This window comes from Protopterus annectens, chromosome 3.part0, assembly GCF_019279795.1.
Source record: "Protopterus annectens isolate FY-2018-M chromosome 3.part0, PAN1.0, whole genome shotgun sequence".
NCBI classification, from domain to species: domain Eukaryota; kingdom Metazoa; phylum Chordata; order Ceratodontiformes; family Protopteridae; genus Protopterus; species Protopterus annectens.
This window is the reverse complement of record NC_056731.1, coordinates 1,952,841,387-1,952,858,970: the sequence shown is the minus strand read 5'-3', so window position 1 is coordinate 1,952,858,970 and position 17,584 is coordinate 1,952,841,387. Positions and strand designations below refer to the sequence as shown.

General features: G+C 40.5%; 1 protein-coding gene across 1 annotated transcript in view; it reads left to right on the top strand.

Moving 5' to 3' along the window:
• KIF9 (kinesin family member 9) overlaps nt 1-17,584 on the top strand; it is a 1,986,094-nt gene that overhangs the window by 1,688,343 nt on the left and 280,167 nt on the right. The window contains exon 17 of the mRNA XM_044066028.1: nt 7,752-7,931. Coding sequence (XP_043921963.1) covers nt 7,752-7,931 — 180 coding nt within the window. The remainder of the gene's footprint in view (nt 1-7,751; nt 7,932-17,584) is intronic.

Genomic DNA, 17,584 nt, shown 5'->3' with positions numbered 1-17,584 from the left:
ATCACAGGAAATATGAAAAATAACACAGATGGAAAGACTCAGACAGATACAGAAAAACATTTAGTTAATCTCACTTTATTTTCCTAACTGACAGAAGACTTACTCTTCCCTATTTACTTACTAAAGTATGGCAAGATGAACTTGGATGAGTATCTTGTCAGGTCCAAAAACAGAGTACACGCCTCACATCTGTCACTAGTATTCAAATACAATTTCAGTGCTGGCTACAGACTGACATCACATCTGGTCACCTGACTCTGTGGTTCCCACACTACCTCCTCACTAGAAACTGTGCCAGGATCTGACACTGATGTGTCACAATATGCATATAGAGCTTTAGCAAAGGTTTATTACAGTATCTGGAAACTGTAAAACAGTTCCAACACTTCCACCCTTCCTGCAGAAACTAACAAGCTATTCTCTGGCACCCCAGGGTAACAATTAGTTCATCAATAAGGACAATAGAGCAGGACCCCAGTCCAGGCTTTTCACATACATTGTGTCTCTGGCTGCATTCAGAACTGTGAGATAAAATCTTTATGGCCTAAACCAAGTCATTTAATTTCAGGCTGTTTTTCTTAAGGTTAGCTGGGCTCAGCTTAACCCCTTCCTTTCCAGCATCCTTTGTTAAAATATATACATTTCATCAGTTGCAACACTACAGCCTGACATGCATGTATATTTCTTTTCTGTCGAGCAGGACCAACTGTTCATACACTTTTAACACTAGCAACTTTACAAATACATTTTTAACACAAGCATCTCTACAAATAAGTTTGATATTCAAATTACATATAATTATTTACAAATCCTCAGCTAGCTATGCTGGCATATGTTACACATGCCCTGACCTGCTCTCCCTGGCACAGCTGGCACTACCTCACATCTTCACACCACCTATGGAGACAGTCATTAAGGATGGTATGCATTACAGCCAGTAAATAACCAGATTACACTCTTATAGTCTCCAAATTGTGGGTGCCCTTTATAATACCCAGTTAATGGAATGTGACCCCCACCAGGCATTTTTGAGCCAAAAACGTCTTGGTGATCTCTTATTTAGTTGTTTATTCATTTGTACTTTGCAGGCAAATTAACTGAACCATAAGACCTCTTTTTCATCCACAACATTATTACAAAAAGTTGAAAAACACATGAAATATATATAAAGCAACATGAGGGTTAATTTGCAATACAACACTAGGCAGCAAATGCTTAATGTCACTTATTTTATTGAAGACACCCACGTGGTCTTAGCCTTACCACACACACACAACTTGTAAGTGAGGGTATGTATTATGCCTGTGTGTTCATGTAATGGCAGCATTTCATCTGCATTTGTCATCTGCTTTGGACTTCTGACTGATACAGAAGGATGAGCTGATATGTAAGTGATTTTAAAGTAGGTAATTACATTAATGTGTAAATAATGGTGTTCCAAACCTATTGTCCAGAATAGAAGAAAAATAAATTTGTAAGATAATGACTAATGATGAATTACTAGTGAAATTTAATCTTATTTTTGTGTTATGTCTTAAGTGTTATTGTATTCCATGAGGTGACCTGCTAAGCTCTAGACTGATCAGCTTGTAAATCAATGCACTAATGAGGAGTTACAGAAAGCGGCTTCACATTTTTAAGATAGAGATCCTGATGTAGTCTGTTTTGTGTATCAGTTATGATTCTGAAGGCTATGTCGATTCCTTCTAGTACTGGGCCAAGGACACAGCTTTATGGAATCTCAAACCTTATAGAATATAAGTTTTTGGCAATAATTAATGACAACCCTGAATGTTCTGTCTTTGCAAATAACTGGAGAACCTTCATAGTTTGGCAGGTGATGAAGAGGATTAAGGCTGTTAATGAGCTACGGCCTGTAGCAGTAGGCTTGATTTTTCTCAGCCTTCCTTTGCCCTTGAGCAAGTCACTTAACTAAACAGTGCTTTGGGGAAAATGTGAATTTGTGCTAGACCCATTAACAGTATCCTGAACTTCATGCCTAGTAGCTACATATGGACCTATGAACTTACATCCATGCTTGTGGTCACAAAGCAGTCTCACATGCCTACTAGTATGAGCTTTCAACCACATATCTGCCATCCTTTTGAAAGATTTGTCTAGACATCCACACAGAGAGAGATGAATTTGAATGATTTCACACTGGATTTAAATCCTCACTTAATAAGAGGGTATTGTAAGTGCTATTTTCCAAGTACAGAAAACAGTCAAAAAGCAAGAAAAGGGTTAATGATATATCTTAAAGGCTCAGCAATAAAGTTGTTGCATACTGAAAGGAACTTTGGAGTGAGGCCATCTGATCAAGCCTGACTAAAGTCTGGAATTTCTTTCAGTCGTTGATTTTGAATTGATTTCCAAAGACTGTTCCAAAAAGTTTTATAACCCTTTTATCTTTTGAGATGTTTATTAATGTCCAGGGTAATGGCATGGTTCTTTTTTCGCCTTTCTTTTATACTATATTCTTTCCAGAAACATTGGATATTACCTGGTAAGGTAGTCTGCCTTTGTTTAAAGAAGCTTGCCTTAGCATTATTATCTACTTTTTTGGAATAATTTCTAATGTTATAATAACACATAAGGTCAGAATGTACACTGCTATATTTATATACAAGCCAGCAGTCTTTGACTTTCAGTATAAACTTGGTTGCCACACCTCATGTGCATCATGTCCTCCCTGGGACACACGAGCCATGGTTTGAGTTTGATATCTTTTCTCTGAGACAAGACGGATGAAGGTTGGAATGCTGATGGAAGTGTATTAGCCTTTAGGATGAAAGGACTGAACTTGGTAAGCACTGTACTTATTACCAGTCTCACATCTTCCATATGTAGAGAGCTTTTCTATCCAGGGTGATCTCAGCAGTGAGAAAACAACCAGCCATCCCTTTATGGCTGGTGTTTAAGCTTTGAATGCTGGCGTGTGTTACCACTTGCAAGTCTTTTAATTCACATCTTTGTTAGGTGGCTGCTCATTTTTTTTCCTTTATGACAATATTGCCACATTGGGTAAGCACTTCCTTTACAATAAAACTGAGTTTGTCCATTTCTTTGATGCTGTGCATCCTTTTCAACAATCATGATCTCTGCATTAGTCAAGGTGAAGACCGAGATCATCTCTGTTGGTCTGTAGAATGACTTTTACATTCCAAGTTACAGAGGTCGCATGACTGATTTCAAGTATGTGCCTTACAGTTTGCAGACAAGACCCGTGTCTGTCCAAATTGGTGATAGTTGTTTGGATGTTATAGACCCTGATATATTTTCAGATTTTGGAATCCTCACTGAAGTCCAGTATTGTTCCATCTATTCTAAAAGAGTCCCTGGTAATTCTGTCTCTCATGAAACCATTGAATTCCAACAGTCTCAATATTGTCCATCATCTTTAATGTGTTATTTGCTTGAAGTTTTAAAAAAATATTTTTTATACACTTTGAATCACATTTAATGTTCTGTGGTAGGTTTATGAGTTCCAACAAATGCCTGTTTGACAAACTGCCAAGATAAAAAACTAAATAAATATTTTGACTGAGCAGTTTTACAAAGAGACAGTTGTTGACAAGGTGGTACATCGTCAAAGAAACGGACAGACTCAGTTTACTTGCCAAATACTATTTCCCTTGACCATAGAGTTAGCATATGTAAGTTTGAGGATGTGTCAAAGTCATTAGTTGAATTAATATTCACTGAATTTATTATGGTAAATATAAATTCATGATGATTTTATTCCTAAAATCTAATAGCCATTTAGCACCCAGTTCACAGATCCTTACCAGTCTAGTTTCCATACTCACCAGAGTAAATAGAATGCCTTCATTAGGTTTGTTAATGATCTTCTCTCTGCTAAAGAATAATGCTGCTTTTCATTTCTTAACCTGTTTGATCTCCTTGCAGCATTTGACACTGTTGATGATGGTATTCTACTTGAGCATATTCACACTTTCTATGGTCTCTTCTCTACTGTCTTGCACTGCTATGCCTCCTGCCTCCCTGGTTATACCATGAGGGGTGGTTTTAGGCATTCTTTCCTTATTATTATTAACCTTTGAAGTGTAGCTTATCTCAAAACTTGATTCTAAGATCCTTATCACGTACTCCTGGTTGCCTTTTTATTTCTGTATTTTATACAGCATTTTCATGTTACTGTTTCTATCCCTACACAATTTGAATCCTTCATATCTGAAAATATCATTTTTTTTCTACTGCCTGGTGCATTGTATGGTCTGTTTTCATTGGCACTTGTAGTTCCTCTGGCATGAAAGTAATCATTCAGGTTACAGTCCTTCATCCACCAGGCTCCACACCTCTGGAATCTTCTCCCATTGGAAGCTTCAGGATTATTGGCCTGCTATAGAACTTCCTCGGGTCATATCTTTCTGACATGATAATCAAGCTAATCAGTATGGATTTGTATCTTAAGTTATTTATTTGTTTTATGTATTTGTCATATGTAATATTCCTTTTAGTTTCATTGTTTATTTTAACTTATTGTAATGAGCTCACTAGTTAAGTATAAATATAAAGCTGAAGCTGAAGCCAAAGGCATGAACCTGGACACTTTCAAGTGCTGGTTGCTTTTCCTTGTCTAGAGAGACTAAGAGGTCATGACCCTGACTGTCTGTGTAAGGATGCTTTACAGGCTGCATGTTTGGATCCTACTGCTACTTCTTGGCAGGTTGGCTGCCACCATCCTCGTTGTGCTGTTCACACACCTGATGATGCAGATATTGCAATTAACAGTGAAGTTGCAGCAGTTACAGAGCTATCTTGCTTTCACAGATATTCTCAGAGTTTCAAACCCACAGCATGAGTCTCTAGAATGTTAAACATTTACCACCAATGTTCAGCTAGAGCTACATAGACATCCTAAACCTACAGTTACAGAAAGAAAAACTGTATTTGGGGCCTCTTCTAATTTACTCTGACAGCTACTCCATTGTGTGCTATCTAAATGAGCAAAGGGCTACAAGATAACACCAACTGCTTGGAGATGTGATGTATTTCTGGTAGTGGGCCATAGGCAGGGGCATATCACTCTCAGCTATTCACATTGCAGGGGAGGCGAACACACTGGCTGACACTTTTAACTCCTTCTCCAGTCCTCTGCTAGATATTCAGAGCCAAAAGATTTGTCTAAAACAGTTTTTCTAGAAAAATATTGTGAAAAACTGAAAGGCTGCCAGCCCAGCCAGATAGAATCTTGTAAATAATTCTATGTGATTTGTAAATGTAAAAGAGAACTATATGTTATGATTAAACTATATGTTGCACTGAGCTTCAAAAATGTAACCACAGTGCACTTTGCTGGAAGAAAGCTGATAAGTCAAGCATTGTATGGCTGTTTGATCTCAAACTCAGAGCCATGATGTCTGAACCAGCAAATCCTTTCTATTGTTTTGAGACCAGAGTTAAATGCTAGATTTTACATATATAATGTCTTTTATTACTGTGGCTTCTAGCAGGTAGGTGCACATTACAAAACGAAATGTCGATTTTGAGTTTCTGTTAGCCTGGGAAGCTAAATCAGAACTGTTAAGAATTATGTAATCTAAAATGAGTCAGCAGTTATGTATTATCAATTTAAGACTTTCTCAGAGAGAGAGAATCAGGGCATTTTGCATTTTGTCATCAGAACTTACAACATCACCAGCACTCTGCCTTTCTTCTATATGTAAGAAGACTTTAGAACAGTATTGCTCTTAGAGTTAGATAGGAATTTAGTCAGATTTAGTCTAGCTGTTTCTATATTTATGTCAGACTAGTCAACAATATTGTTTTAAAGCATTACATGTGATCTCTGAACTCTTGACTAGCACTGTGTTGAATTGAGGAGATTTGTCTTGTGTTTTTATTATTTATTATTAAATATTTTAAAACCTTTCAACTGTGGCTGTTTTGTGTAGAGACAATTTAAGCTCTAGAGTACTTGCATGTATTTAGTGATACTGTACTAAGCCACTCCAATAGCCTTAAAAGTTATGGTCACACTTACTAATTGGATAACTTTATTATTACACAGCAAAAGTGGTCACCATTTGGGAAGGGCCTTATAGTAGCTGATAAGTAGGGGTTCTGGTGGCAGTGGATTACTACCTTATAGCCTGGGCAGAAGGGGCATACCCAGTGAGCCTATGCCAGCCTTCCCCAGGAGTGCCTGTGTGTTTGTATATAAATCATATCTCAAAGTATGTGTGTGTGTCAGCTACTTAGGCAGGGACACCAAGCACTGGTTGGACAGAGGGAGTACTGGGAGGACTTGGTTTGGAACCCTGGCTAAGGACTCCACTCTATAGCTGTGCCAGTGGGGAGTCTTATTGGGGATCTGGAGAGAAAGGGAGAAACCAACCCCAGACTGACTGTGATCTCTGTGTGCTCTTAAGGGAAATTGTACTTTATTGTGTGTGTACTTGTTATCCTTCCCAATGTGCATGCCCCTCACTGGTGCCAGTGGTGAGAATTGAGGCTCCTTGATTACTGGGCCAGTGCATAGGCATCACAAATACTGTTCTCACTCTTTTGCTCAGTGCAACTGAACAAGAGGAAGCTTGCACTGGATTCACTTCCAGACATTGGCACATGAGATTCCTATAGCCTTCACTCCATTTTCTCTCTGATCCCTTGCTTCATTGCAAAGTTCACAGATCAGAACTAATTTTTCTCACACCATGAAGGCTGATAATATTATGATTTCAGATTGTCAGGTTTTTGGCAATATAAAACTTTCCTGGTATTAGCCATGCAGGTCTCTTACATTTGGCATGCCATCTGGCTCAATCTCCAAGCCTGGGTTCTACTTTAGAGTGTCTTATCCTGCTGGATCTCCTAGACAGAGTTTCTGAAGTGATTGAGGTTGCTGGGAAGCTTTTCATCAGGCAGACCTACAATTTTAAGTGGAGAAGCTTCTTCATTTTGGCAAGGTGGTGTTTATAAGCCATCCTGTTATACCCCGGGCACTTGTACGAGAAGGCCACAGTTAGTCTGTGGTCAAGGTATATGTGTCAGGGTCACTCCATGGCATAGAAGGATAAAACACTAACTATGTCATACGCAATACAAGTTCAAATATCAGCTCAGGTACCTGTAGGAGCTGACAGGGGGAGGTTGAGAGTGAGAGGTCACTGCCATCTTACCCATCCTGGAGGTGGGGGGGGGTGGCTCTGGCTTACCACATGGGTGAAACCTAGTGTGATTAGTAGATGTTTATCACATGGTGGTGGAGACTGTCAAACCTGCACCACTGCATGCAATCACAATGTCTTCCAAGGTGAATTCAGCATGAGAAGGCATACTTCCCAAAAAGGCAGCTGTAGTGGAGCCACCACAGGGAGGGGGGTGCTCCACTTGGGGAGAGGGTAGAATGCCCCACAAGAACAGCAAAGCTGCCCTCTCCCTTCCACCCTTCTCTCACTGTGAACAGATGAGCACATTTTTTGTTTTCTGTGCAGGAATGAATGGATCATAAGCCTCCCACCTGCCCGGGAATCTCCAGCTCCTTTAAATCGACTGATCCAGAAAGAAAATAATGAATATTTTTCATGTTTCAATTTCATTGTTGTACAGCCTGTACTACTATTTGGTGATTAATTTACTGTGCTATTTTATGCTTAAATTGTTTTAGTCTCTTCTCTTTTCCTTTCATTGTGCATCTCATTACTAGTGCAAATCAATATTTAATACTGACAAATATTTTTTTATCTTCTGTTTTTATGTCTTTCTCTCTGTCTCTCTGGCAACAGGACAATATCTAAATGAAGATGGTCAGCTTGTAATTGATGAAGATGAGTACCTTCTAATCATTAAACTGAAGGAGTTGAAAGCTTGTTATCACTCTGACTATGAGGAGATACGAAATCTTAAGGCAGAAGTACAGTACTGTCAACATCTAGTAGACCAGTGCCGGCAAAGGTTACTTTCAGGTAAGCCAGAACCAGAAAGCCTTATGCTGTATAACTAAGTCCTTATCAAGTAAAAGGGATGCATATCTGGCCCTTATAAGGTTTTACCACTAACATGAGACTAAGCAGTTGTTGTTGGTCTTTTCGGCTTTTCGAACTCCGGTCCGCTAATGATAGGCAGTAGGTTTTTATGGTGCCGAGTTGCCAGCCTGAAGCCCAACCTTCAATGAAGGCATGCCCATTCACACATGCCTATCGAACGCCACTTGACCGCGGGGAGGATATGCAGACTCCACACAGAAGGCACTCCAGCTGAGAATGTTGTATAAAAAGTTATCAAATGATGTTCTGTGCTCATAGTAGTCATAAAAAAGGCTAAACTCATGGGCCGCTGACTCTTCTTTTAGCATGGTTTGAATCTCCTGGCATACTTGCCTTTGCTTTTCAAGGTCAATGCCTCTATATCATATTACCAAAGTGGCTGAGGAAGTCATCCCTGATTCACAATTTGAAATGTTCCCTAAAGTCCTATCTATTTGAACTTAGTTATGATTGACCTTACTTTGTTTTATCTCTGCTGTGCTTTTTGCCTTGTTTTATACTTTGCATATTTACTTATGCTCCAATGTGTTAGTCTTTTGCATTACTAGATGTTATATTGTTTTATGTACTGATGTGTCTGAGTTTTAACTGATTTGTAATGTTTCTGAGTAAAGAGTATGTACATAAAACTGAAGCTAAAGTTAAAAATGGAAGATGTTTAATTTTAATATTCAGATTATAAAGGAGATGAAGGTCTATCACAGAAGCTTGAGAAATGCAGTTAAATGATCAACTTATGGATGACTGCTGCAGTAGCCTTAGCTGCATGAGTTATATCCTGCTAAGGATATAACAGATGGCAATACCCATATTTATGGGGCCGTGATAAGATGAAATATTTAAGACTGTCTTAACTGACTATCCCTGGACTACATGCAAAGAGACATGGAGGAGCTCTTGGATTATGTAGCCCAGGTGGGTATGACCCTAGCCCTGAGCAGCATCCTACCATCACCCAGAATGATATCACGGTACAAGCAGAAAATGATTGATTTCAACAATTGGCTAAGTCTCTGGTGTCATTCTACGGGGATCCAGTATCTGTCTGCCTGAGATGACTTGATTGACAGACCTCGATGCTTTGCCAGGGATGGCCTGCATCTGTCACCCCTGGGCTTCCAGATACTGGCCAAGGCTCTTGCCACCCCTATAGTGCTTTTTTTAGGTGGTGTTCCAAAGACCAAATTACCACCATAACAGCTGCAAACAAATGCAGTCTGAGGGTCATGCTGCTCAACGCTAGAAGTCAAATCTCAAAATGCACTCACTCTAAGCACTCCTTAAAATAGAGAACATCAACATTTGTGCTGTAATAGAGACCTAGTTCAAGGCAGCAGAAAGCACCCCTGCACTACCAGGCTATAACTCATTCCACACCTTTCAGCCCCAGAACTTGGACCGAAGCTCCAAAGGCGGTGGTGTTTCCATATTCATAAAGGATGAGCACACCCCCCAGACTGGTAGCCCAACATAATGCATCAGAGATACTTCAGGTGCAGCTAACATTGGGTAATACAGTGATTCAGGTCGTAGCCTGCTATAGGTCCCCAACCATGTCCCAAGACTCACACTCCATGTTCCTAAACACCCTTGAGAATATTAGGGTCCAACCTAACACTCTCATACTGGGTGACTTCAACAACCCCTACATTAACTGGGAAAACTACTCATGTACCAATACACTTGCCCAACGTTACCTGGAATTCATTAATTCAAATACCCTGGACCAGCTCGTTCTTACTCCCACTGGAGGTAGCAACATCCTTGACCTGGTCATTACTAACATGGGTGACTGTTGCTCAACACCAGTAGTCCGACCACAAACTAATCTCCTTGGAAATCCACATTCCTCCCACCCTACCCACCCAATCAAAGGTAACCACCATGAAAAACGTCTCCAAAGCTAATTTTGGGCTCCTAAAACAGAGGTGGCTAACTTCACAGCACCCATGCAAATGGAGAATAGTTGCATGGCCACCGAATCATACAACAATGCACTGTACGAACACGTACACAAGTGCATGGATCTCGCCATACCCAATTGAACCAAGACACTCTCCTCCAAAAAAAGGAAGTCAATCTGGTGGTCCCCTGCCATAAACAAACTCTACAACAGAAGGAGGAAACTGATGCGGAATAAGGTGAAGTCCCAAGACTGGAAAAACTCCCTTATCAGCCTCAACAAAAAGTTGAGATCCCTCATCAAATTCTCTAAAGCTAGCTATGAAAGCAGAATTGCAGCAGATAGTAAAGACAACCACAAGGCCTTCTATAGTTATGTAAAGAATCTCCACGGCAATATCCAGATTTGCTCTGAGCTACTGTACAATGCTACCTCCTATACCAAGCCAACAGATATTGCCAATATACTGGCCGACAGATTCAGTGCCAACTTCACCCCTCTCTCCCACCAAAGAACTAATCACAACACCAGTAGATTGCCAGGCACCCAGTATTACTGCTGCACAGGTTAAAACAGCACTGTCCAAGGCCAAAAATACAGCTTCTATGAGACCTGACAATATCCCTGGCTGTGTTCTACATGAACTACAGAGTGAACTGGCACCTCACCTGTGTGCCCTGTTCAATCACAGCCTCACCTCAGGCTTTGTCCCTACTGAATGGCGCACTGCTACAGTCATCCCTCTCCACAATGGAGGAGTGACTAAAGGCCCTGGAAACTATCGCCCCATTAGTCTGATGAGTCTGATATGCAAAGCTATGGAACGCATCATCATGAACCTAATAAACAAGGGTGTAGGGAATCTCCAAACTCTGGATCCCACACAGTTTGGTTTTGTGAAGGGTAGATCATGCCTGCTCAACCTGGTCGACTTCTTTGAGTCAGTCACCAGAGCTGTGGATGAAGGCAAGGTGGTTCATACAGCCTACTTTGATCTGGCCAAGGCCTTTGATACCATTCCCAACTCAGAAATCATAGAAAAAACTCACTAAGCTAGGCATCAACCCCTATATCACTAGGTGGGTTGCAAATTGTCTCAGAGATAGAACTCACAGTGTGAAAGTAGCTAACTCCAAGTCAGACTGCTGACCATTCATGAGTGGAGTCCCACAGGGTTCAGTCCTGGGTCCTCTCCTGTTTGGTATCTACTTCTCTGAAGTCCAGGCCAACACAAAGGGACTCTGGCTGACAAATTTTGCAGACAATTGCAAGTTGGGAGCTATTATTATCTCCCCAAGTGATGTTGACATCCTACAGAAAGGCCTCACTGAGACAAACGACTGGTGTCAGAACCATGGCCTTAAGCTCAATGCCAAAAAATGTGTCGTCATCCCCTTTGGGAAAGACCCAGTTCCCATGAATTACCACAGCGATGGTAATCCACTGAACACAGAATGCATTATAAGAGATCTGGGAACACAGGTTGACAGCAACCTCTCTTTTGACCACCACATTGCCACTGTGGTCAGAAAGTGCTTCTATGTGGCACATCTCATTACTAAGGGTTTTGCATCCAGGAAGAAAGAGGTCATTGTCTCTGTCTACTCTTCCCTCATTAGGCCAATCATCAAGTACAATGCCCCATTTGGCATGTAACTCACTAGACACCTACAACAACTGGAGAGGCCGCAAAAGTACCTCACAAAGAGGATCCTAGGTCTTAAACACTTGTCCTATATGGACAGACTCAAAAAACTCCAACTATTCTCTGTGTCATATCACCTACTTAGAGGTGATCTCTACTTGACTTACAAAGCCATGTCTGACCCAGCTCTGTTAGAAATGCTACATCTAAATAAATCCCAATCCCTCCGCACCACATGCTCCAGAGTCCTCAACCTCATTAACACAATCAGCAGAGCAAGCAGGAGGGACAGGTTCATAACCCAGAGACTGCCCATGCTATGGAACAGACTTCCCATACATGTCAAACAGAGCACCTCACTGGTCCTATTCAAGAGAAATCTTGATGAGTGGATGGGAAATAGAAATTTCACCCAGAGGATCACTCCAGTAGCTCTACTCGACAGAGGCACTGGGAACTAAGGTCGGGTGGCATGACGCCAGGATAATCCTATGGGCTAGGCTTGCAAAGGCTCCAGGGCCAATTAGCCTAGTACACACCTATGAACCTATAAGAGTATCCATTAAAAAGCCTTCTGTTATGGCACGTAAGTATATGTGAGAAAATATTAAATAAAAGGTAATAAAAACACTGAGAAACTGGAAGCTCGTGTATGGATATGGATACAAATAGTGAAAATGTGAAAATGCTTTTAGCCCCTTTAGTTTTATATACAGGTCAGGTATATTTTTATTAACTAGAGGAGAAGTTGTGGACAATAATTAATAATGAGTGGAAGGAATTTATTTGGGAGGGGAAGAGGGCAAGAGTTAAGTAGGATAAGATGATTCTTCCAATAGAACAAGGTGGCTTAGGATTACCTGATTTGAAGGGATATTTCAGAAGGTTATAATTCAAAATGAAAAGGAGTAATGATGAAGCAGGGGAAGAGTTCAAGAAATAAAGGAGAGTGGGATTTTGGATGCAAATCCTTACGCAGAATAATAACCATACTAAATATTATATTTATAAAGCACCAGGAAGTATTCTAAGAACTAAGCCAACACGAGGATAGAAAAAAGAGATTTTGCCAATAGGAATGACTAGAAGTAGGAATAGAGAAAATAGGCAAGATGGGACTGGAATTTACTGGAGAAAATTGGCAAAGGAACTAAGGTACTGGGAGCAAATAACTATAGAGGGAAAGGTAGCCAAGTGGGATTTACTAAGAAGACATTTCTACTGCAGGCTAGTTATTGGCTTCCCTACCAAGGACTGATATCAGACAGCAAATAGAAAGGGGTAGGGGAATCTTAAGTGAAAGTTCTGCACTGGCAGAGTTTTTAGTTGAATCTAAAACAGAAGCTGCTGTTAAAAAAACGGATAATTAGTACAGCATATAAAATATTGCATGATAATTATAAGAATCAATCAGAGAAGGTAAGAAAAATTGGAAAGAGAGACTGGAAAAGCAATTTAAAAAACAACAGTAAGAGGATATATGTATGATTCCCAAGTATGTAACACAGTCCAAAAGGTTTAGGATCTTTGCTTGGAAGTGTTTACATAGGTATTTTTATACCCCAAGCAGACGTCAAAGAATGTTTCCTCAGGTAGATACCAAATGTTGGAAGTGTGATGGGGAAGAAACAGGTGACTGGCAACATATATTTTGGGAGTGTAATGAGTTGGAATATTTTGAAAATTTCCTGCAGATTACTGAGTCAGAAATATTGGTTGAGCAAAGGGCTGTAAGTAAGGAAATGATTAATTTGGGCTGGGACACAGGATCTGAATTGCCTAGACATAGTAAGGCTTTATTAAGTTTAACTCTTTTGACTGCTAAAAAGCAATTACTAGTAAATGTAATCAAAGTCTAAACCAACTGTATTTGAAGTATTGAATATTATAAAATAGATAAAAGAACTGGAAAAAGGATCTTTGGAGACTGGAATAAACAAATTCCATAGAATTAAATGAAACAGTGGGAACAATACAGGCAGAAAAATATTTAGAAGGAAGAGGCGTGACGAGTGAGGTTTAAGGGAAGGCAGGAATTCAACACATTATGTAATGTTGCGGTGGTGGTGCTGCGGTAGCGTTGTCACCTCATAGCAAGACATTGTCCCATTCGATTCTCAGCTAGAGCATCTTCTGTGTGGAGGCATACGTGAATGGGGTGTGCCTTCGTTGAAGGTTGTGCGTCAGGGCTGGTAACCCGGTACGTAAAAATCCACTACCAATCATTAGCGAACCGGAGTTCCACTGTGGCGACCCCTAACCGGGAAAAGCCGAAAGATACAAACATGTAATGTTGGACTGATGATAGTTACAAGGAAAGAAAATATAAAAATATATGTAATGTATAATATATGTACATGAAAAAAATAGTAGTAAGGTTTATTTTCTTTTTTGTAAATGTATGTTTGGCTATGTCTTAAGTGACAATTTAATAAAGGGTTTAAAAAAAGATATAACAACCAGCCCATGTCCAAAGTTCCAGTGACTCTTTTCCTCATCCAGACTATTAGTCTAAATTGAGCTGACTAAAAGGGTACATTTGGGTGTCAAGTCTTTCAGTGCTTTCATGCCGCCAAAGAGTGATTTTCTTGAGAGCTCCAAGGATAGACAGTCAGCTGACATTGTTCCATTGCTGGGCAGATAATTTCCCTTCAGGGAAAAAAAAAAACTTCCACATTGCTTTTCTGACAAAAATTATACTTTTTTGCAAAACAATAATTTTAAAGTGAAGAAAAAGTGTTTTTAATGACTGCCATGTTTCTTTTAATTACTTTTAAGCAAGAGGATCACATTTGTGGTGAAAAGTTGTAACTAATTTAAAACAATTTTTTTGAGGAAAAAATATTATTATTTTAATTTTGAGGGCTGGGGTAAGTGTTTAACATGCTTTTTATTCTGTTTCATGGGGGGAAAGTTACTCTTTTACTACATAACTGTTTTACCGACTTGTGAATCAGACATCTTTTCAGCTTAACCATGGAACAACCTACTGTGCCTTAGCCACAGGGTTTTGACTCTGATGTGGCCATTTCTGGTTCTTCAGATCATTCATGGTGTAATCCATAAAGTCACCATTGACTGGGGGTTAGACACATCCTCTGTGACTATTGGAGTTCCCTTGTTGGGCATGTGAGAGTTGGTCTTGGAAGAAGGGGCAGGGAATACCACTGTGCCTAGCCAGAATGCTATGCCTGTCCTTAGGGGAGTTTTTTTCTGACAAAAGTGGATCTGCATCTTCAGAAATTCCTGTCAAAAATAAGCAAAAACTTAATATTTCTTATCCTACCTCATTCACTTTAAACAGGAGTGAGTTATTAGGCTTAGCTCAGGGTTTAGTTAATGCTCTTGAGCCTTCCAGTTTAGCTGTTCTTGGTAAAAGAAAAAGATTCATTTACTGAAGAAGCTCAAAGTTTTGAACTCCAAAATGATTGTGAAGGGACATATTCTATTTTGTCTGCTCACATTTCTAATTCAGATTCTGAGGAGAGTATACTTTTTGCCAGTCTCTTTGAAGGATTGTCCTCCTCTGAAACTGTTTCCAGAATGAATCAGTTGTTTCAGTGGAACATAATGATATTCCACAGTCCCTAAAGAAGTATTATGATTTAGTACAACTGGAATTTCCAGAACCTACCCCAATTTCTTCTGTTTTTTCAGCACTGGAGGATGTTTTTGTCACAGCCTGTAACTTGCCTGACACCCAGCCTGCTGACCCTAAGTCAGCAGATCATCATCATCATCATCATCAATATCATCATCATTACTCCCCCTCTTCCCATTTTTCTACATGAGGTCGGGGTATCATGTTAACTGTCACCATCTCTCTCAATTCAATGCCACACTCCTGCCTTCTTCTACACTCATGCCTGACTGCAGCAGTGCTTCTTCACACAATCCATCTCTTTGTTGGACATCCTTGTTCCTCTTACCTTCTTCCAGTGTTTCCCAAATCTTCTGCTTTTCTGCATATGTGTCCAAACTACTATAATCTGTTCTCTTTGATCTTTTCTGCAATTCGAGCTACTTTGGCTTCTGCTCTTATGTCCTCATTTCTTCATCTGTCCCACAGTGTGCATCATACCACCCTTCTCAGGAACTTAATTTCCATCACCTCCAGCTTCCTAATCTGCTTTGCCTTTACTGCCCAGGTTTCTGTACCACACAGTAGTACTGGTCACACCACTGTCTTACTTTTCAGCTTCTTTGACATTCTTCTGTCATAGACAAAACCCGAGACTCTATACCAGTTGGCTGCAGCTGCTATGATTCTAGCTTTGGCCTCTTCATTCAGACTTCCCTTCTCCTCAACCACCACTCCCAGATACTTTAAGCTATTTACCTGTACCACTGTCTTCCTTTCTGTCTCAATTCTCAGGTTCTTCTATCTTCCCCAATTTGCTGCTATTACCACTGTCTTATCTGTGCTTAGTTTCATCCCATGTGCCTTCAGTTTTGCATTCCATTCCCCTATCCTTTGCTGACATTCCTGCTCGCAGTCTGCCTGTAATGCCACATTGTCTGTATACAGCAACTTTGTTGATCTGTCCCCTCTGACCTGATTGCTAATCTAGTCCATCACCAGTATGAACAGTAGTGGGTGCAGAGCTGAACTCTGGTGCACACCCACTTCCACTGGGAATCCCTGTGTGAGACCAAACACTGTTCGTACTTGAGTCAGTGGGTCCTTCTACATAGACTGCACTAATTCTGCTAATGTTTCTGGGACTTCAAACCACCACAGTACTGCCCAAATCATCTTTCTTGGGACCTTATCATATGCTTTCTCTTAGTCTAGGAATGCCCAATTGGACTCTTTCTTTATGTCTAGCTTTTTCACAACTATCTGTCTCACTGCAAACATCGGGTCAGTTGTGCTACATCCTTATCTAAATCCAAACTGCTCATCTCCCATCTTACTTTCTACTACTGTGCATATCCATTTATTAATCACCCTTTCCAGAACTTTCATGCAATGTGACAGGAGTTCGATGCCTGTCTACTGCCCACAGTCATGTGTGCCCTCTTTGTTGTTGTACACTGGCATGAGTATGCATATTCTCCCATCATCTGGGATACGTATTTTGCTCGACACTGCTATGAGTACCCTCAAGAGCCATTTCTCACCTAGCAGCTTTACCATATCTGCTTTGACCTCATCTGAGCCTGTTGCTTTCCCTGACTTAATTTTTCTTAGTGATGTTCTTACTTCTTCTAGGGTGGGTTCCTCTTCTTCTGTCATTGTAGGCTGAGTCTGGGGCAGTATAGCTTCTGTGGGGTTTTATTCATTCAGAAGCTGCTGGAAACACTCCTTCCATCTGTGTTTGATGTCCTGTGGACTGGTGAGCAGGTTGTTGCTGGCATCCTTTATAATGGGTGTCTGACTATCTTCTTTATCTTTTGCATTGCAACCTGATATAGCTTCCCTGTGTCGCCTACTACTCAGTTATAGAAGCTGATAGAGTGCCTCCAATGCCCTGTTCTTTGCTACTGCAGCTCCTTTCTCAGCTTCTTTGTTAGCCACCCAGTATTTATTCCTGGTTCCCTATTACACCGTCGCAGACACAGGTTGTCGACTGCGTCTTTGTCGAACAGTAAAGCGCGAAAAGGCAAAATAGTGAAGTGGCGTTTCAGCAAATTCTTTCCCTGGGAAAGAATTTGTTTGGCTGCTTTCTGTACTTTGCCTTTTCGGCACTGTAGTGCAATCTTGGAGTTGGTATATTTAAGTGGGGCGGTGTGGGGGGCACAGCCCCTCACATTGGGGGGTGTGGCCCCCCATGTTAAGTAATGTTTTACTGGGGTTTTTTTTGTTTTTTTCGGAACAGCGATTGTTTTCCATTGGAAAATAATCACTGTTCTGAAGTTTCGATGTTGTAAGCTTTCCCTTACATGGGGTCGATTATCTGTCGTTCGCTCTTCTGAGCATAAGATATGATAATATAGACCCTTTCTTCTTAGCCTGGTTGGTCTTTTCTCTCTCTCACTTTTTCCTGCACGCCTTCTTTCTTTTTATGACTTCCTGGACTT